The following is a 22,811-nucleotide window of genomic DNA, read 5'->3' as shown; positions in this document are numbered from 1 at the left end:
TTGGGTTATTTTAAATCTTTTTTTTTTTTTTTTTATTCTTTTGTAAAAATGATAAGAAATAATCATTAATCACAAAATATTGATACCGGTATAGTGACTAGTGCCAAGACAAACTCGCTATTTATTTTATATACATTCGGCCCAGTGGATTTAAATCATCCTGAATTACATGGGAGAAATAAAAACATACCTGAACTTATATATAAGGGGTGGTAGTGATAGAAATGATTATTTTTAAAGAAAATGCACAGTCCCAATAAATATTCATGTTTAAAATGATTAACACAAAAACATAGTTACTCCTAGATTGAATTGATATTGAACATACATATCATGATATGGGCTACTGTTGAGTGTGCTTTCTAATGTGGTATCTTTTTTTATTTTTTGCAATTAAATCTACATTAAGGGCTTAACACTTTTACAGAAACAGGGAACGTGGAGGAAAACTTTTACATTATAAATAAATCATAGAATAATAAACTAAATGTAGTCCTAAAATCGTTAAAAACAAAACATACACAGTAAACTATTTGTCGGTAATCATTTGTACAGATGTCGCCAAATAGATGTTTTATCTCATTCGGAAAAGTTTTCAAAAAGCCTCAAATGACGAATACATCATCACGCTTTGTATTCAAAAAGACGTGTTTATAATATTTTTATTTTTGATTTATTAGATAAATAAATTACACTATATTTTTTTTCATTTTCCGGAAGTGATAGATTAATAATCGTGACAAACAGGTATTCAACATGCAATCTCCATCATAAACTGAACTTACGGAACGTTAATCTACCCATGACATCAATGGGAGTAACACCCATAAAATTACTATAAAAACCCTCGACAGCTTTTTTACGTTGCGTCTCTTTACATCAGAAAGAGTGCAATGTTACATAAAGAGTTAATTTATAAATTCAGCCTTTAAAGATACGGTGTTTAGCGAAATAATATCGTATAAAGGTGAAAATATCGTGTTGATCAATTGCAACATTAACAAAACTCATAAATCATTAATACAGATTTCTGTAGCAGGGAGGCAGGTGTTCACTTGTATATTAATATCAACTATAATTTATATAGCTGACAAAGCAGGTAACATTATTATAATTATTATAACAACAAGGCTCATTATTATTGTATTTTAGAGGAACTTGGATTTAATTCTGCAAGTGGTTATCCAACTTATACTCATTGTTCCCTTTCTAAGGAGGAGATTATTCATAATCATATGTCATTTTAAAACACTTTTAATATCACCAACAATTAAATTGAATTTTATATTGGATTCCTAAACTACATAAAAATTCTTACAAACAAAGGTACATATTTCTATTAATTGTTCTACCAAGCCTCTTTCTTTACTCCTCACCAAAATATAAACAGCAGTGAAGGAGAAATTTAAGGAATACTGTACAACAACATATTCGAGAAGTGGTGTTATCAGATGTGGATACTTAAAATCTCCAAGAAACTTTTTTTAAAATTTGAAATATGATGACCACCAAACTGAATTTTTTTGAAAAAAAACTCATCTACTTCTAAAATATTTTTCACTGAAGCAGAATTAATTCAAAAAACTTCTACATGAAAAGAAAAAGACTCATGTTGTGGTCTTCAATTTGACATTTAGAGTTATCTGCGACGTTTTATAAATTAACAATGTTCATTTTTATTCCTACTTGATTCAATGTATCCATTTGAACTAAAAAAAAAAAATAGAAACCACTGAGTCTGACACATCTGTTTCATATTTGGATATTTTATTAGAGAAAGACATTAAAAGCAAACTAACAACTAAACTTTATGAAAAAACGTGATGACTTCATATCATATCGTCAACTTCACTTATTTGTTTAGCAATATACCACAATCACCTGTGTATGGAGTTTATGTCTCTCAGCTGATTCGGATTGCAAGTGCATGTTCTACGTAAGAACAATTTCTTAAATGAGGCAAACTATTGACAAATAAGATGATGATACAAGGATATCCACAGTCTCATTTAAAGTCAATATTCAGGAATATAAGCTTAGGGTATCAAATACTAATTGCTAACCGAGGAATGGATGTTTCGAAGTTTATCACATTTTAGCAATTTCATTTCGGGAGTAGAATTCTGGAATATTTACGTCATAATATCCATTTGAAAAAGTATAAAATGAAGAATCATAATACTTTAAAAATATTACAATTCTAAAAAGGCTGTCCTAAAGGCGAAAGGGTAAAGTAAATTTTTATTTAAGAAAGAAATTTACCCAGATGGCCAAAAAATTTCACAAATGGGAATAAAAAAGCACCTATTACACATTGCAATTCTATGATGGTGGTGTTTTTTTCAATGTCAAATAAGTAAGTCAGTGACCTTCTTTTCATGCTAGTGGCTTCTGAGTATTTCTTTAAAAAAACGTACAATTTGCACTATGACCTAATTTTTCTTTCAAAGCAAAATATAACAAGTAATTAAATCTTCATTTCATAAAATATAATGAAAATAAGGAAAGTGTTGCTAAATAAAATAAACAATTAGAGTTTAAATATTCTAGTCCGAATTTTCAATGTGAATTTTCTAAACTTTACCAATTTCAATCTAATATTACAAAAACACAGAATGAATGGAACTTAAATTATTAATAGCATCAGTTTCCTTATATATTACTGGTATTAAAATTATGTAAGGTCATCAATATATATATATATTTTGAAATAGCTATTATATTTATATGAAAATGCTAGAGGAAGTCCATCCTTGGATTCCTCAACACGGAATACAGGTTGGTTTCTGTGATTATGGATATATCGACAACTTTTCATCAATTTACAATATTTAGTTTTATTCCTACGTTGATTCGATATATCCATTTGAACTCAAAATAAATGACACCACAGAGTCTGACACATCTGTTTCATATTTGGATATTTTACCAGAGAAAGACATTGATGGCAATCTAAAAAATAGACTTCATAACAAACGTGAAGTCTTCAACTTTTTCTATCGTCAACTCCCGTTATTCATGTAGCAATATACAATTATGACCTGCATATGGAGTTGATGTCTCCCAGTTGATACGAACAATTTCTAACACGAGGCAGGTTATTGCAAATAAGCTGACGATACAAGGATATCAACAATTTGATTTAGAGTCAACACGTCGCAAGTTCTATGGTCGATACCATACTAGTACAGGGTCAGTAATTCGAATGTTGACTGACGTCTTTCATAGAAATTGTTAGGCCATTATTTCACACTGAATTGCTATAAATAATTGAGGTTGACGATAGAAAAGTTGAAATCATTGTGTTTGATAGTTAGTTTAACCGCCAATATCTCTCTTCATTAAAATATCTAAACATGAAACAGATGCGTCAGACTCTGTGGCATCTTATTTCGAGTTCAGTGAGATATATGGTGTTGGCATAAGAATGAAAAGAATATTATTATTTGACAAAACTTCGTTGTTATATCTAAATGTCGAATTAAAGGCTAAAACAAGAGACTTCTTCTTTTCATGTGGAAGTCTGTTTCAGAAAAATACAAAAACAGGTCGGCTTATAAAGGAGCATAATTAGTAACCATGAAAATTCCAATAAACTGTTGGAAGAGCTGGTCGCATCTTTTTGATATCAACTTCAAAGTACTTTATGTAGAATCAGAATGTTTTTTAACAAAGTAATTTTGTGGACGACCAACCACAAGATATGAACATTCTCGAGTTTTTTGTTTTTGTTTTTTTTTTTATTGAGGAAGGTTTTCTATGATATCATAAAGCCTGGCAGGGTCTTTAATATATCGCTAGGAATTGTTGTATAAAGTGTTGAAAAATTGTAAGTTTTGATGCTTTTGATTCGGAAAAAAATTGTGAGGGCGCTCAATGCAAAAATGGTGGTGCGACGGCACGATAAAGCGATAGCGCGATGACGCGACGATGACGAGAGAGCAATGGTACGATGACGATGAAGCGATATTCACTACCTCTTCATAGTTCTATCGCACCATCGTCATCGCATCATCGTGTCATAGCATCATCGTCATCGCACTATCACGTCATCGTCATCGCGTCATCGACCCAAAAGTCGATACTCGATTGTGTTAGTGATTTGCGTGGCCATATCCGGATTCCATAGATTTTGGATGCATAGTCACAACAAGAAACATTGAATACTGTTGAAAATGGTTACCATGCCAATCCACACAGATCTGTGTACTCACAACATTAAACCGGGACAATATCATTTGAATACTGGACCATTCCTTCTAGTCCATAGCTTGATGAAAATATATTTACCTATATCTGTTTGAAAGATTATTTGAGTAGAATGATACATTGTGTCCTGATTCTAAGCACATTTTTCCAAACTCTTATTTTGCAGAAAGGAATTTTTTCAAAGGGATATAATTATGCTATTTTACCAGTTCTTTTCAAACTTATTTATTTACTAACGTGTACAAGATTGCAGTAAAAGTTTGGACTTGGTTTAAAACAGCAATGACACCCATTACACTCGTTTATAGTGGTGCTGGAATTTTTCGATTTAGAGCTTTTATTTGCTACTTGTTGATAAAATTTAATGTGCCTGTCATTTAAATAAAATCTACAAGAAATGAAGAGATTTGGTTATCTGTGTAGAAATAGCTATGACATCCACTAAATTGCTTAATAACGTTATTTTTTTTTTACAAGTGCAATCATTTGACCTTTTGCCTATCGATTCTATTTAACAGTAATTAAGGAAACACTGATTATTTCGAACAATTGTATCTTTTAAGCACACAACCTTATGATTCTTATTCCCTCAGCTTGTACCCATTTATATCAGCGGTTACTGATATAGGTTCAACTTTAATTATAATATGGTGGCACAATGGTGAGTATACAAGTCTAATTTTAAGATTCATATTAGCTTAACTTTATTTAACCTGAGTGCAAAGACTCTTCAACGAATACCATAAAATGACAATTAAGAATATGAACTATTTCGTTTGTCTGTTTGTTTTGTTTTGTTTTTTATTGGTTATTATATGTACCATTGTAGATAAACACGGTGTTATTCAGCAAAAATTAAAAAAAAAACCTTATAACTAGTTACAGGAATTTTGGTATTAATTAATTTGAACATTGAAAGTGTGAGATTTGGCCGAAAGAGAACGGCTCTGTAGCAGACACTTGGTATATAGTTTGTTTATTAATGAAAAATGATGCCCTAGAGTTGACATTGTATGTAATGTATTTGTCTTTATATTGACACATAGATGACAGCAGAGGAAATTCAAGCTAAAATATGTTAACTAAATCATGTTAACAGGGGGTATTAGTTTTACAGTAAACTCGAACAAAAACAATATTTCAACCGCCTGGTTTTATTCAAACATGATTTTCAAGAAACAGTAAAGATTATAAACACAAGTACCTCCATAAAAAAACATTTAAAAGGTGAAGAAAACGAACAGTAATCAATCTCATAAATCCTGTAACCTGCACAAATCGTGAACGGGACAAAAACACGGACCCCTGAAAACGCCAGTGGTGGAATCAGGTGCCTACGAGGAGTAAGCATCCCCTGTATAAAAAAGTATAAAAAAAACAATAACCTAACAATTGGTAAGAAACATGTCAAAAAAAATACGACGCAAACGATAGGTTATACATGTATTTTGCAAACAATGTCATTATAGCGATTAAAGAATATGAGAAATACTTTAAACGAGTTTGTTGACATCCCTGTAACGTCAACTTATTTGTCAGTACCCTGCCTTGTTTTAAAATGAGGATGTTATTGAATCAGTTGGGAGACTAATACCATATCCAGGTTATAGTGAAATATTACTTCATAAATAAGCTATTGGTGTGAGAGTTGTAAACAGTATTTTTTAAGAAAAAAAACATGCTCTCAAAATACATGCTCTTTATCTACGATAGTTCAACTAATTCTCCGAAAAAAAAAAACATTTTTATTTAATGCTGTTTTTATTATTTTGCAAGAAATGATGATAGTGATGTTTGATGATTAGTATTTCATTTATCATGATATAGGTGGTAGAAGAATTACCTAACTGATTTCAAATTAAACTCAGTATGAACCTTCAAAGTAAAAAGTTTGGAGTGAAATGAATGGGAATGTCTTTCGAATACTTATCTTAAGACATTGTTAAGCATCTATGCTGTGCATTAAGGATCCTTTACCAAACACATTATCATATACATAGAATTAACATTCTTTCCCACAAAAATATCCATGCCTTAATGGAGCTTAGTTGTAATTTAGTCAGAAAATACTTTCAAATCTAAGATCCAAAATTATTAATCGTAATTTATGGTCACATTTTCACGAATGCTCTGTCGTACCTTCAATTTTACAGGTAGTAAATATATACTATGAAAGCTTATCTATTTCACGCTTTGTTTAAATAAAAATTGTATCGCAATGTAAGCTTTCCACCACCGTTTTAAATGTCCAGCACCCTATCAATACCTCTAATCAACAGCGATGTATGAAGGTAGTATATTGCTAGTGTAGCAAGATTTCACTACTGTGTTGCAAATATCCAGCTATGTCTGGAAAAGTTGTGGAGGAACCCAAAGACTCATTGACATGTATAGTGTGCAAAAAGCTCTTACAACGACCAAAAATCCTTCCATGTCTGCACTCTGCATGTTCAAAATGCTTACAGGCCGTTCTCGATAGTAACAAATCGAAGGACAGGTTTCCTTGCCCAAAATGCGAGGAAAAGACCGTCATTCCTATTGGAGGAGTAGACGGATTTCAAGACAATGTTTTCTTGAATGGAATACTGGGCGTCCTAAACTCGCACGAAGGCAAGGGGAAGATTTGCGATATCTGCTCTTTACGGAAAAAGAAAAATTCTGCCACTTCAAAATGCTTGAACTGCGGCGACCTTCTGTGTATTGACTGCAGTAATTCTCACTCTGCAACCCGCCAAACTATCAATCATAAGGTAGCGGACCTCGAAAGCGTCGTGAAAGGTGTTCATGATAAGGCTATTAGACAACTAAACAGAATACCATGTGAATCCCATCCTGACGAGATGCTGATCATATACTGCTATGATTGTAATTTTCTCGTTTGCCACGAGTGTCAACTATCGTACCACTACAGTCACCACACGGTCGCCGTAGACGAGGCTGATACGGACCAACGTCAGGAAATAGTTACGTCCATACAATTCTTGGACACAAAGCTACGAAACCTTAATGAAATCGAAGACGGTGTGCACAACACAGAAGCGACGATTAATGAAAAAGAAGAAAATATTCTTGTACATCTGGAGAATTCAACGATGCAGCTCATAGCTCAAATTGAAACCGAGAAGGCTGACGTCACTCAGAAAGTTAAAGAACATATGGAAAAGCAGCGACAGATTTGCAGAGATCAATTGGATCTAGTACAAGCGCGAAAGGAAAAGATTCAAGAAAGCTGTGATTTTTGCAACGAAGTGGCTCAAGATGGAAAGAATGACGAGGTAATATATCTAGAACCTCTTATTCTACAAAGGCTTCACAGCTTGGAACATCTTCCACGACTGCGCGATGAAATAACCTGTCAGTTCCCAGAAGTCCGTCTTCGCAACATATTTGGAAACGTCGAAACGATTCGATTCTTTGATTTCCTGCCGGGACCCTCAAACGCTGTTCCCCTTCTGCCTCAAGAGAATTCAGATGTGAGTGGAGTGCCACAAGTTTCCCAGTTGTTAATGGTAAAGAAAATCAATACATTCACCAACGAAGATGAAACTTGTCCAAAAATCAGCAGCCTTGCTTCCACGGAGGGGTTCTTTCTCGTTGGCGACAACGCCAACAGAAAAATAAAGAAATTCAACCCAACAGGAAAATTCCTTGAGACACTGGCAAGAGTCAAGTCATACAGCGTTTCAATTTGTGAAGACACTGTCATATGTAGTGACAACTTTTCCATTTCCTTTTTTTCGCCTGACTACAATCGCAAGGTTGCCATGGATGGGACCAGCAGTACTTATCCTACTTGCGTTTATGAAAATATGAATTTTGCAGTCGCTGATAGCAGCTTGCACGAAGTCTACATCTTTGACAAAACTGGTGACGTCATAAGTAGCATCGGAATACCAAGAGCAGTCCGGAGAACCCGCAGAAGAAACTTAGCCTTCATTTGTTGCAACAGCAAGGGTGAGATCATTGCGTCGGACTGGGGGACAAACTCTGTTTTCTTGATCGCAAAGAATGGACAATCTCTCCACGAATATCAAGCCAAAAGTGAATCCACCAGAGATTGGATACCAGGGGGCGTTTGTGTTGATATCCATGACAACGTCTTCATCGCTGACCAACAGAAAGGAGCGATCACCATTCTCAGCCCGAGATTTAAAGTTATACTGAAGCATTCAACAAAGAAAGATTATCTCGAAAGACCAATGAATATTGCATACGACAGTTCTGGTCAAATTCTGGTCGCGGGAAAAAATGGCATAGTGAATATCTACTCCTGCAAATATTTGTAGTTTCAGATTACAAAGCAGGAACTTCACGGTTGTTTGCTAAGTGTGTATTTATCTGCAGTTTTTTAGTGGTAAAGTGTACTAGTACTCAGCAGGTTAGGTTTTGATATGTATTAATCTACACATTGTAGTGTGCCCAATTGGTATATTTACTATCCTTATGTCATTGCGGGATCATTTATTTAATAAATTCTGATACATGACAATTTTATAGATGACACAAATACGACACCTCCAGAAAAAAAAATTATTTTCCTTCATTTGAAATAACAAACTGAATGAAAATCACACTGTAATGGCAAAGTAATAAAAGGTGAAATACATTTATATTGAATAAGATATTGTTTGGAGTATTCTGCTTTTATTTATGTTTTCTTTGCCCAAGTGTCATGAAGTTCGATTCAAACTGTAGAAGGAGTAGCAAAAATTAAAAAATATATATATCAAAACAAGGAAAAACATGTCTTAATTTGTGTAGAAATGCATTAAAATGCAATCTGAGCTCCATCCCTATTTCATCTGGCACATATTATATAAATATTGCATGTAGTTGAGAGTAACATTGAAAATTTTCACCCCAAGAAAACCATTGTCAACCGAGGCGCAGCCGATTCGCAAGATCTTTTGTCTTTGAAAACAATATGTATAGGGTACATTTTGTCGCCTGGAGTAAAAGGCTTGTTTTGGCACATACAAGGCTTGTCTCGGCACCGATGTCAACATGTACCGATGGACGACAATATGTGTAGCGAGGGTCGGTACATGAACTGACACTGAGGGCATCAGCAAATTTTAATGAAGTGAAAGTTGTAGAACTGTTTAATTTTCTCCTCCTAATAAGAAAGATTATGACAAAAATAATTTCAGTAAAATCTTTATTGTGTAGAAAATACAGTCAAAGACCAAATATAATGTAAATAAAGTAACACACAATGCATGGAAATGATAATCAACAATGGCACAGAATAAAGTAACATGAATTTTGGCATCCATTCACCATATCAATAATTATAGCATCCTATGGTCACTGAAAATACATCTGTTCACTGAGAATAAAAGAAATAAACAGACGTAAAGGCATTCAAAGGTATTTAAACTATGACAAAATTGTATTTATAATCTATATCTACTTATTACAATAAAGTCTCTAGTATTGTTAAAAAAAAAGAGAAAAGAACCAAATTTGAATTTTTCGTTTTAATCTTATATTTACAAAGTTAATATGCCTCTGTTCTATGGAATTCATATATCTGTTTGTGACTGAGATTATGATTGAAGGGGGAAAAAAATCAACCAAATTTTTCACCAGGAATAAAAACAAATAAATAATAATTAGAATTTACAATATTTCTAACAAATCAATTTTGCACAATGATACACATCTTGTATATATACTAGTAAACACTTTCATGTAAGTTTACCACAGTGAGACAACATAACAAATTATACAATAGTTCACATGAGATCATTTGACAAAAAAAAGTAGGTACAATGTACTGAGAATTTTTTAATATTGTAGCAAAATGCCTCTTTATTGTGCATAAGTAATTTTCTGTGAAACCATTTACAAGGAATGAACAAAAGATGACTTCAACAGCTGAATATAGTGAGGACATGTTTACTATCTGTTTAAAAATGAAATAAATGTATTTACAGAGAGAAAAAAACCATATATTGCTCTTCAGGTAACATTTTTTTTGCACAATTCCCTTTGCCAATTGCCTGTACAAGTAAGTGATTTTTTTTAATCCAAATCAGAGTGTTAAAAAAAGAGTCAGTCAAAACCCCTATACTATTATAATCAAAGAACCAGAAGTCTGTGATGAGACTGTAGCTCTACTGGTTGTATTTATAAAGGAAGATAAAAGTAGCACTTTGACTTGAAACTTTGCAACAGCAATAAACAGAATAATGATCCTTGGTTTAGTCTCTTTTGTGGCAAGATTTATTATTATATCAGACTAAAACTGTAGGAGGAGTAGCCTTTTAAAACAATTTTACAGAAATTTTGATTTAAGTAACCATGGCAACATCATTCAACAAAAATCAAAAAACAATAACACCAATTATGTATCTCTGTAGTCTACTTGTATGCCAAGTTATACTGAAATCAGACAAAAAATGTAGGAGGAGTAGCGTTTTTAAAATATTTCAAGAAATTTCTACTTTTAGTAACCATGGCAACACCGTTCATTGAAATCCAAAACTGGTACAGAGAATTATGTATCTTAGTGTAGTCTAATTGTGTGCTAAGTTATACTAAAATTAGACCAAAACTGTAGGAGGAGTAGCATTTTGAAGGTATTTCAAGGAAATTTCTATTTTTAGTAACCATGGCAACACTGTTCATCAAAATCCGAAACTGGTACAGAGAATAATGTATCTTAGTGTAGTTTACTTGTGAGCTAAGTAATACTAAAATCAGACCAAAACTGTAGGGGTAGCATTTTGAAGTTATTTCAAGGAAATTTCTATTTTTAGTAACCATGGAAACAATGTTCATCAAAATCAGAAAATCAATATAAAGAATTATGTATCTTAGTGTAGTCTACTTGCTTGCCAAGTTATACTGAAATCAGACCAAAACTGTAAGAGGAGTAGCATTTTGAAAGTATTTCACAGAAATTTCTATTTTTAGTAACCATGACAACACCGTTCATTGAAATCAAAAACCGATACACAGAATTATGTATCTTATTATAGTCTACTTGTGTGCCAAGTAATATTGAAATCAGATAAAAACTGTAGGAGGAGTAGCATTTTGAAAGTATTTCACAGAAATTTCTATTTTTAGTAACCATGACAACATCGTTCATCGAAATCAAAAACCGATACACAGAATTACGCATCTTAGTATAGTCTACTTGTGTGCCAAGTTATATTGAAATCAGATAAAAACTGTAGGAGGAGTAGCATTTTGAAAGTATTTCACAGAAATTTCTATTTTTAGTAACCATGGCAACACCGTTCATCGAAATCAAAAACTGATACACAGAATTATGTATCTTAGTGTAGTCTACTTGTGTGCCAAGTTATACTGAAATCAGACCAAAACTGTAGGAGGAGTAGCATTTTGAAAAATTGTTTACAGACGGACAGACAGACAGACAGACGGACGGACACCTTACTATCGCATAAGCTTTTCTGGTCTCTGACCAGTAGAGCTAAAAACTGTATCAATTTGTATTAAATAAAAAAAAAACAAAAAAACAGGCTATTTCATTCTAAGAAAACACTGGCAATTAATATTTAAAATTGATATATTCAGACATACACTTTAATCTCGTCTACAATTGTACCAGTTTTAATGCAGATTCAATAATACTGTAGCAGGAGGGACATTTTGAAATAGTTGAAAGTATTCCACATTAAAACAGTTGCAACACTGATATAAACAAAAAAAAACAGTGTACAAGTATTGGTGAAGTCTACATGCATGATGGGTTTTATTCAGCTCTGCATATACAATAGAACATGCAGCACTTTGAATTTTTTTACAGTCAGACGGATGTGAATTTTACTCCACTTAAAGGGGCCTGGACACAGTTGCATTGTTCACAATTTTAATGTCTATTTTCATTCAAAAAATTATTCAGTTTAATAATTTGAACTTACATGAAAATTCTAAGAATTCAATGACAACGACATTCGTCATAACTTCATGTCAAACACCTGTGTTTGTAAACACTGGGCACGAGCTCTGTTATTGTTATGTGTTTTACCGGGTGTGTTCAATTTCTTTGGTTTGCACACATCACTGAGCATGGACTGACAATACTGTGAGTTGCATTTCTACTCTGAACTTTCTGGATTATAGTTTTCAAATTTTTCTTTAAAGGGGCCTAGACACAGATTTGAAGTTAATATTTTCTCAAATTTTCTGTATTATATCATGACTTATATGTTGCTATAGCATTTCACACGGAAATATACAAAAAAAATTATTTTATCTGGAAATTATTGAAACTACGAATTTCGGGACACGTTTGATTGACCCATTCTTGCACTTTCACAAAGTAAACTTTATCCTTAAACTCAAGAAAAGTAGAAATTTTGTTGTGAATTAATGAAAAATATTAAAACTATAATCCAGAAAATTCAGAGTAGAAATGTGAGAAAGCAAAACCAACTCAACAGTACTGTCAGTCTGTGCTCAGTGATGTGTGCAGAATTTAACAAACTGAACACCCAGTGAAACGTAAACATTAACAATAATAGAGCTCATGTCCTGTTTACAAAAACAGTTTACATTTCACCGGGTGTGTATTATTTACTCTTCTATTGAAATCAATGAAACCAAAACAGAAATGAAAATAATTAACCTTATCTATTGTATGATTAAGGACAGATGATACAAACAAAAAAATGGATACCTGGATTGGTATATATTTTTGGACCTATTTTGGTTGTAAATGATGCAAAAAATAAATTTCTGAAATATCAAGAAATTGTAAACTTTCTATGATGTTCAAAATTCAAACTTTCTGCATCCATCCTTATTAATCTATACAAATTTTCGTCACTTTCAATCCAGTTATTGTAAAACTTTGAATGAAACATAGGTAATCAGAGATTACAGAGCTCACCTCAACGAATGTTGTCTTTAAGTAAGGCAAAGTCCCACACTAAACTAATAATCTAAGAGTGTGCATCCCTAGATGCAACATTTATGCAATTTTGGTCTGATAGGGCTTGCAGTTACTTAGGAATAGACTTATCTGAAAACTTAAAACTAGTCACTCATCCAGAAAATGTAAGTCAAATCCAGCATCCAAAGCAAGTTTTGAGATTGTTCATCCCTTGATGCATCATCCACGCAAGTTTGGCTGGGATAGGCCTTATATAGTTACTTGGAAATGAGATCTGATCCAAAAACTTTAATCTGGTTACTCATCCGGAAAATGTAGGTCAGATCCAGCATCCGAAGCAAGTCCAGTAGTGTGCATCCTTAGATGTATCATCCATGCAAGTTTGGTCAATACATGTACAGGGCTTATAGTTACTTGGAAATGAGATCTACTCCAAAAACCTTAACCTAGTCACTCCTCCAGAAAATGTAGGTCAGATCCAGCATCCGAAGCAAGTTCAGTAGTGTGCATCCTTAGATGTATCATCCATGCAAGTTTGGTCAATATAGGGCCTATAGTTACTTGGAAATGAGACCTGCTCCAAAAACTTTAACCTGCTCCAAAAACATTAACCTGGTAATTCTTTAGCTGAAATTGCAGCATCTGAAACCTTGACTGGTACAATGAAACACACTAGAAGCATCCTCCATGCATCTCTGACTAATATAGGCCATAGAAGTACTTGAAAAGAAAACTGCTCCAAAAACTTTAACCTGGGACGCCGACGCCGAGGGTATTACATAAGCTCCCCCAACTTCGTTGAGGTGAGCTAAAAATGAAAATCTACTCAGTTAAAGTTATTTGTTTACTCCTTTGAACATGACTTAAGTTGTTATTTTCAAGATTTTTGACAAAAGTTTCTTTGTATCATCTGTCCTTAAAGTAAATTGAATGTTTCTATTCAAAAAATCCTATCTTGTGAATACAATAATTGTTTCCCAAAAATAATTCAAAATTTGATACTAATCCCAAAATTAACATTTTTCAATGCTCCACCTGTCTTTCCTATGTATATTCCTTCAAGCTGATATGAATGCAGTCTTACTGTGTAGATGAAGCAGCCTGGTCATCATAAGAATACTGGTAGACATGTACGTAGTGGTCACTCCCCGTTATAAATAGCTGTTTGGAGGCTCCACAGACCACAGACCAGGGCTTGGTAATGGTGGGAGCTGTGTTCCATTCCTGCTGCAGCTCACCTTCACTGTTCAGTAGAAGCAGACGGTCATGTGTGTAGTCCAGGGTGAAAATTTCACCAGCATTATTAAAACATGCCCCACCTGGGTACCATGGATTTCCACGATCTCCAGTATACATATCTGAAATTAGATAACATGTTAACTCTGATAATTACATCTGTGTAAACTTCATTTATTACATCTAAGGAGATATATTTTGCTCATGGTGTTTCAAATTTTACAAAAAATTTGATTAAATGCCAAAGATTTACCATCATATTAATAAAAAGATGATGTTCTCATACTACTGCTACTTTCAGTTTGTCTATTTTCTAAATTTCTGTTCCTACTTTTTAAGTCAAATCTACTCTTATTACATTAACATTATCAGTAACGGAGTAGAAAACTGCTACTATATTTACCTGTGACCTTGCCCTCATTATCTGCAATCACCACTGCCTTCAAATCCCAGTCAGTCATCACTATACTCTTGCCATTACCATTGGCCCTGACAGAGAAGATGTTGGACAACTTTTTCTGCTTTGGAAGCTCAAACGAGAGCTGACTCTTCTTGGTGAAGTTCTGTTTTTCCTTGTCCACATGGTAAATTCGCAGGTGGTTCCCACAGGCAACAACAAAATGGCTCTGGGGATACCAGGACAGTGGATGAGGGATGGAGTCCTTCTGAAAGTTGATGACTTTCTCAAATTCCTCATTCTGTTCCTTGATGACAACAGTGTGTCCAGACGTCCAGACTAACACTCCAGATACAAAGACAACACTGGTGGGATTAATGGCATCAAAGGCTTTGATAAAATGTCCTTCAATGGAGAACATCTTTATCTTGTGATTACTGCTGTCAGAAACAACCAATTTATTATTCTGTATTGGGTGTACTGATGTAAGGAAGGGAACATCATTATCATCAGAGCATTTTGTATCAAGTCTCCATTTTGGAGTTATGGACACAGTTGACTGAACAGGCCTGACTTGTGCAGGCTTTGCTTTCTTGCCTTTAGTATCTTCAGTTGCAGGTTTGGGTTTTGCTTTTGCCTTTTCCTTAGAGGTTTTGGTTTGAGCCTTCACAGGGTTGCTTGCTTGTTGTGGCATAGTATTAGCAACCTTATCTTTCTTTGAAATATTTGTAAGTGAATTCAGACTTGCAGAATTCATCAAATACCCTGCACTAGGAAAGTAACCAGCCCTTGGAATCTGGAATGATGGATAAAGAGAAGGATCAATATATACCCCCTGCATTCCTGTGTACTCTGGAATTTGTCCATACATAGATGTATCATAGAAATCTGAGTCATATCTTCCAGACATCATTCCATCTGGCATCTGTCCCTGTTGTGAGAGGTTTTCCATGGAGAGTGCTGCTTTCTTCTTCTTTCGCCCACGTTTCTTTTTGGGGGGAGTGGTTTTGGGCTTGGCCCCCATATCCTCATAATTCTCAGAATTTACTGTGCTCCCACTCTCACTTTGTGTGGATACAGAATTTACTGTGTCCGTTACACCCATCCTCATAAAATCATCTAGATTCTCATCTGTCATAGGCATATTGCTTAATTCTTCATGGGAAAGCCTGCTCTCATGTATAAACCATTCTGGATGTCCTACCTTTTCACACAATTCTCTGTCCTGACGCAATTTCTTTAGGGTTGCAACACACGGCATGTCCTCTGTCCAATCATGGCACTTACTGGAATTACATACATTGAAAAGTGGCTTTAGTTTGCATTCATTCTTCAGCAATGGATCTAATTCAACAGAAGGAGGTTTAAACCAAGACAGAGGTTCTGGGATGACAATTTTATTAAGGATGCCCATAAGTCTTCTGTAAAATATCTTCTCCAGAGCTGTAAATTCCTCACTGTTACACAATGCATATAGGTGACCACAAATAGATTTGGCCTCTTTTAAATGATAAAGCAGTTCCTGTGCTGAAATTTGTCTCTTCTGACCTTGACCTTTCAGACTTTTAAACTTTTGTTGCACACAGGTAATAGCTTCTCTCTCTTGCTGTCGTAAGTCCTGGATAATCTTTTCGACAGCTGATTTGATTTTTTCAACCTCAGCTTCCTCTGCCTGTTCTGCTGCAACTATTTCAGATTCAAAATCTTCTGACCGTATCTTTTGAATTTGAACATCCACACCTTTCAGCAACAGGTCCAATTTTCTCTTCTGTTTCTCAAATGCTTCTTGGATGGAGATACATGGGTGGTTTTGGTGATCCAGGAGAATGCAGTCAGTGCAAACTTTCACTTCACAACCCTTACAGTAATACCTGAGTCCTTCACCAGGATGTGTACTACAGTTGGAATGTTCCGTCTGCTCTCTACACTGTTTATCCAATTCTTCTTCAGAGGCTCCTTCTAAGGATATCACCTCATGATTAAGTGTAAACTTGGTAAATCTGTGACCATTCCAGCAGTCTTGGCACAGATAGTCCTTGCATTCAACACAAAAGCCTTTAGCCTCAGCCTCCTTCTCCATAAGCTTGCAAACTTCACAAACTTTGCTTCCAGAATTTTTCTTCTTCACTGCAAGGGATGCCAGAACTGTATTTTTTGGCAGTAGACTTATATCACCACTAGGAAGGCTAGTTTCAGTGAAGCATACTGGGCACTTTACTTTCTGCTCCTCGACTGTTATACAGTGAGAACAGAAGGAATGTAGACAATCCAGAAATAATGGATCAGAGAGAATGTCTTCACACACAGGACAGATCAAATCTGAGTACATTGTGCTAGCTTTCATCTGTTTTAGTATCAGAAGATGATCCTCAACAGTACGGACTATCTTCTTTGTTTTCTTAGAATGTCTTTCCTCTTTGTCATCTGATATTCCATTATCCAAATCATGTTTAAGCTCTGGTTCAACACGCTGAACTGCAAGAATCTTCTCAGATACATTTGAAGCAGTTTGGTTAGAATCAATAACACCATTGCCTAATTCCATTTTAGTTTCAGGAATTATTTCATCTCCTGAAACAAGATTAGGATTGTGGGATTCATCAAAAGCCTCATTACCAAGTTCAGAACATTTCTCATTTTCTGGTATATTTTCTACTCCAGACTTGCTGTCATCTAAACTTGCTGTCTGCGAGCCTCCAATGTCCAGCTGCTGGCTTTCAACTGAAGCAGAATTATCCGACACAACACAAAGACCTGGCTCCTCCTTGATGAAGTCAGAGTTTGGAATGCTAGAAACAAGGTTGACATCCTGGGATTGTAAATCACCAGTGGATGATTGAAATTCCTTTATGCCTTCTTCAGTATCAGACATCATGGAATTTCTACTGAAAAAAACCCAGAAAAGATATCATATTAATCTAGAACAAGAAAATTAAAAGTATAAATGCAAGCTCCATTATTATTTCAAGAATGACTGTATGAATTAAAGAAGGAGAATATAGAATATGGACATCCTTCAAAATTGGAGCACTATATAGATGCTTGAAATATGGACTTTATTCATGAGAAAAAAATAAACAAGAAGTCTGTGAACCAATGCTCACTTGTAATACCCCCACTCTGATGTGAATATACACTCTCATGAAACCCACCATATGGCATGCCTAAACAAAGAGTGTGCTAAAATTTCAAGCATCTGCCTTGAGTATTTGCTGAGAAAACTGCGATGGAAATTTGGTACAGACACATGAATAAACAGGAAGTTGACATCTGATTTGTACAAAAATAAATTCCACTATATGGCATGCCTAAACAAAGAGGGTGCTAAAATTTCAAGTGTCTACGATGAGTAGTTGCTGAGAAAACTGTGATGAAAAATTTGGTATGGACAGATGCACAGATAAACAGGAAGTTGATGATGAATTTGTACAAAAATGGGTCCCAATATATGGCCTGCATAGACAAAGTGTGTGCTAAAATTTCAAACATCTGCCTTGAGTAGTTGCCGAGAAAACTGTGATGAAAATTTGTTACAGACAGATACACAGGCAGGCAGACACAAAAGGGTAAATCAGTATACCCCCTCTCCTTTGGATAGGAATATAATTATTATACCCCCACTCCGAAGGAGAGGGGGTGTACTGTTTTACCCTTGTGTGTCTGTCTGTCTGTGTGTACGTGTGTCTGTGTGTCTGTCCGTAACAAATTTTCGTCACAGTTTTCTCAGCAACTACTCATCACAGATGCTTGAAATTTTAGCACAATCTTTGTTTAGGCATGCCATATGGTCGGATTCATTTTTGTTCAAATCCGATGTCAACTTCCTGTCAATCCATGCATCTGTCTGTACCATACATAAACCAAATTTTGGTCGCAGTTTTCTCAGCAACTACTCAGCGCAGATGCTTGAAATTTTAGCACAATCTTTGTTTAGGCATGCCATATGGTCTGATTCATTTTTGTTCAAATCCAATGTCAACTTCCTGTTTATCTGTGTGTCTGTCAGTACCAAATTTCCATCGCATATTTCTCAGCAACTACTCAGCGAAGATGCTTGAAATTTTAGCACAATCTTTGTTTAGGCATGCCAAATGGTGGGATTTGTTTTTATATGAATTAGATATCAACTTCCTGTTTATCCGTGCGTCTGTCCATAACAAATTTTTCGTTGCAGTTTTCTTAGCGACTACTCATCACAGATGCTTGAAATTTTAGCACACTCTTTGTTTAGGCAGGCCATATGGTGGGATTCTTTTTTTTTTAAATCTGATGTCAACTTCCTGTTTATCCAAGCGTCTGTCTGTACCAAATTTCCGTCACAGTTTTCTCTGCAACTACTCAGCGAAATTGCTTGAAATTTTAGCATAATCTTTATTTAGGCATACCAAATGGTGGGATTCATTTTTTAAAAATAATTTTGACGTCAACATGAGAGGGTAACCGTATATTCACATCAGAGTGGGGGTATTACTAGTGAGCATTCGCTCACAGACTTCTTGTTAAACTTGATGATCCTATCTTAATTTCTTAATCAGTCAGGGGTGATACTGAAATCCGTCATTTTTAAAATGACGATTTTTAGTCATAAAATAAAATTTTTATTATGACTTAAACTCGTCATTTTTAAGAAAATGACGAAAAACAGTCATAAAAATTTAGAGTGTTTCTAGAATACCGAGTTACCTCTCTTTGAAAAATGTTAAATCCACCAACCGAAAAAAGGACAAAAAACATCGTAAACAAACTTCATTTCTCTAATTCAGTTGACTACAATACTGGTTATGTCGACAGTACAAATTTCCCAAGCAAAAATAAGAGTGGAAGAGTTATTTGTCAATTTATTTGCATTAAATAGGAAAGAAGACGAAAATGACGATATGCCGTCTTTTTTCAAAATGGAGGGTCTGGGCGCACTGAAATATCTCGCTTGTTTTACGGGGCGCACTACTTTTTTATGGCTTTAACTTTTTGTCGAGACTTTTCTCTACAAGTATGTATTCTTCCAGATGGTGTACTATATGTTTTTATAGGTTTAAAAGCCATGTAAAAATGGCGAATTAGTTCTACCAAAATTCGACATTTTACCGCTAAATAATAACCTTCACCTTCCATGTTGATGTTCTAACGCACGTGGTCGGCAGTAATTAGTGACCCGGATGAAATGAAACTTGCGTAAACACTCTTCTTTCAGCGGTGAATTCAAATTTCGCTTTTTTGTAACCAGGATAGAAGAATTAAGTTGAAAAAGAAAATATGACGATAGTAAGTCATATTGACAAAAATGACGAAAATACGTAGTTAGTAAATATGACGATTATCCATCATTTTTCAGAAATGACAGATTTCAGTCTCACCCCTGACTGTTAATAATGGACTCTTTATGATAGTTCACAAAACCCTCAAAAATGCACACTCTCTAATGTTTACCCTAGAATATTTTCTATTCCAGACTTGCTGTCATCTAAACTTGTTGTCTGGGAGCCCCCATTGTCCAACTGCAGGCTTTCAGGTGAAGCAAAATTCTCTGACACATCACAAAGACCTAGATCCTCTTTGATTAAGTCAGGATTTGGAATGCTGGGAACAAGGTTGGAATCCTGGGATTGTAAATCAGCTTGAAATTCCTCTATGCCTTTTTCAGTATCAGACATCATGGAATTTCTACAGGAAAAAAAATCAAACATAACTTTTTTTTCCAAGAACTTTATCATCTGGATCATATTAAAAGTCAAATTCACTTATTACCAAAATCAAGAATGACTGCGTGAGTATAGTCATTAAAGGGAGTATATAGTCTGTTTAAAATAATGAACTAAATTGGAGTTTGTTTCTCAAAACAAAATAAATATGATTACCATATTTTAATATTTTGATAGAAATGTTCATATCTTTTGGATTGATGGATCCCTAATAATATTTCATAAAAACCTCACAAATTCACACTTTCTGCTAGCTATTACGAGTGATCTATGTGCAAAAGCAGACATAGATCATGGAACAACCCCACCACCCCCGCACCACCACAAGGTTGTCCCTAAGAATTGAAATATCAGGAGAAATTAGAAAAGTAGAAGAGGTCTGGAGTTCCTCCCATGAACAATGGGTTGAGAAGGAATATCAGAATAACTGGGGGATTACACCATTATAGGCAGTTGATGTGGACCCCCCCCCCCCCCCAAAAAAAAAATCTGCGCATGAAAAGGATGTTGTGTGTATACAAGGAGTATACATTAAATTTACTTTATAATTTTAAATTGAATTTATTTTTTCAATTTTATAAATGTTTTCAATAAAGAAGTTAATAGGCCCTAATTTAAAATGTATAATATCATATGACTCGGGGGATGACCATTCGATTCTGACAGGGGGGTGGCAAATTTTGTCGAGTCAGATTATTTATTTTCATGCCCTCGCAGAAAGTTCTCTAAATATTATAAAGATTCTATATTAATTTAGAAAATTATAAATGTTTGAAAACTCGCAATCAGCAAATCTGTTTAAATACGTCGATAATTCAACACATTATGACATTAGTCATTAGGGCAATCTATGTGCTTTGCTCACTTAATATTTTCGTGCGTCAGTGGTTTTATATGTTTTAGGGACATCTCAGATAAATATTTATATAGTGGCAAGTAATTGTTTTGCATAAAAACATGCTTACCGAGAGGATGAGAGCTGGACAAGAGTCGCAACTTGGAAACTAAAGTGAAAGTACACACATTACGTGTGGAAGTTGAGAAAACGCATTTTTGAAAAAAGGCAAACACAACGCTGCGCCAGATGTCACGCAGTTTCCGTTTTATACAGTTTAACTTTCATGCCGATATCAGAATAGCTACTGCTAATGAAATAAAAATCTCATTGTCACAAAAATTTTGAAAGTATGTTGTTTTGTTAAAATATGTTTTTCTGTGTTCTACAAATGCATAAAATTAGAAATTCCAGTTATCTGTCTATACCCTTAACACTGTTTAATATAGCACTGAACTTTTTTTGTGAAATACATTACAGTAATTCATAAATATTATATTCGATATTGTATCCAGGGCCGAATTTCTGTCTTTGTGCTCAATGTTCGATAGCATTTTTCATGCAGTTTTTTTTTCATCAAGAGTTGACATACAAAACTACCGAAAATGTTCAAGATTTCAGTTATTGGGTATGAAATAGGACGGGTTTTTTTTCATGGTCATTGACACAACTTACTGCATGAATTTAGCATAAAAACCAAAATGTACCATTTCATAACATGAAATGTACATGTATGAATTAATAACAAAGACTTTTAGACCTCAAAATTATACTGAAGGTAAAAAATTTCATTAGCAGTAGCTAATAATTTCTGTTAAAATAGAGCTAGTAGTTTTTATCTTTTACATCTGAATGTAATGAAATACATTGGCAAAGTAATATTTGTTCAACAAAGATACAATTTTCTTTTCATACAGTCAGTTTGTTTCTGAGAGTTTCTTGATACTTTTATGTTTCAAAATACTTAATAATGATATATTTCGTTTGAACTTTTTTTTGCAGGTTAATATACCTTTGTCCTTTGAAATAAAACACTCCTTTTGTATATCAAGCACTATTAAAAAATCTTGATTTTTGTTCAGTTGTGACAAGAAAATTAAGATTGGCATAATTAACGGAATTTGGAAGTTTAGATGATATTTCTGAAAGTACTTTAGCTTTAGTAATCATATTATAACTCCCTATGACTGAAAGAAGACATGTGTCTATTGATTTAGAAGCATATAGGTCAATGGTCAAGGTCACAAAGTCATATACATGTATTGCATTAATTGATTCCAGATGCTAAATTTAAATCTCCTTGTGCTTTTGAAATTTAACTTAATAGGTAATCAGTTTCTCGTACGTAAGGAAGACCACTATTGATTTTAAGGTCAAAAGGTCAAAGTTACAATTCACATACCATATAATATTGTTTCCAAATTTACGTCTTCAATAGCAAAAACATGACCCCAATTGATTTTAAGGTGAAAAGGTCAAAGGCCAATGTCACTAATTTGTGTATATTCCAAATTCATTGTTTCTGGCTAATATTGAGAATAAACTTCTATCCTTAAGTGGAGA

At 34.3% G+C, this 22,811-nt stretch overlaps 2 protein-coding genes across 2 annotated transcripts; one reads left to right on the top strand and one right to left on the bottom strand.

Moving 5' to 3' along the window:
- Window positions 1-6,402: 6,402 nt before the first annotated feature.
- LOC133199385 (E3 ubiquitin-protein ligase TRIM56-like) lies at window positions 6,403-8,495 on the top strand. The gene has a single exon (XM_061335190.1). The coding sequence runs from the start codon at window positions 6,555-6,557 to the stop codon at window positions 8,493-8,495; it is 1,941 nt and encodes a 646-aa protein (XP_061191174.1). The 5' UTR covers window positions 6,403-6,554.
- A 4,724-nt stretch (window positions 8,496-13,219) lies between these two features.
- On the bottom strand, window positions 13,220-17,292 carry LOC133199556 (uncharacterized). Its single transcript, XM_061335372.1, has 2 exons — window positions 14,721-17,292; window positions 13,220-14,439 (listed from the first exon to the last, which is right to left on the bottom strand). The coding sequence occupies exons 1-2, from the start codon at window positions 17,257-17,259 to the stop codon at window positions 14,162-14,164; spliced, it is 2,817 nt and encodes a 938-aa protein (XP_061191356.1). The 5' UTR covers window positions 17,260-17,292; the 3' UTR covers window positions 13,220-14,161.
- Window positions 17,293-22,811: the final 5,519 nt, after the last annotated feature.

This window comes from Saccostrea echinata, unplaced genomic scaffold (assembly GCF_033153115.1).
Source record: "Saccostrea echinata isolate AGI-Se365-2 ecotype Australia unplaced genomic scaffold, CSIRO_AGI_Sech_v1 ptg000034l, whole genome shotgun sequence".
NCBI lineage: Eukaryota > Metazoa > Mollusca > Bivalvia > Ostreida > Ostreidae > Saccostrea > Saccostrea echinata.
Note: the sequence above shows the minus strand (reverse complement) of the source record. Positions and strands in the feature narration are given on the sequence as shown.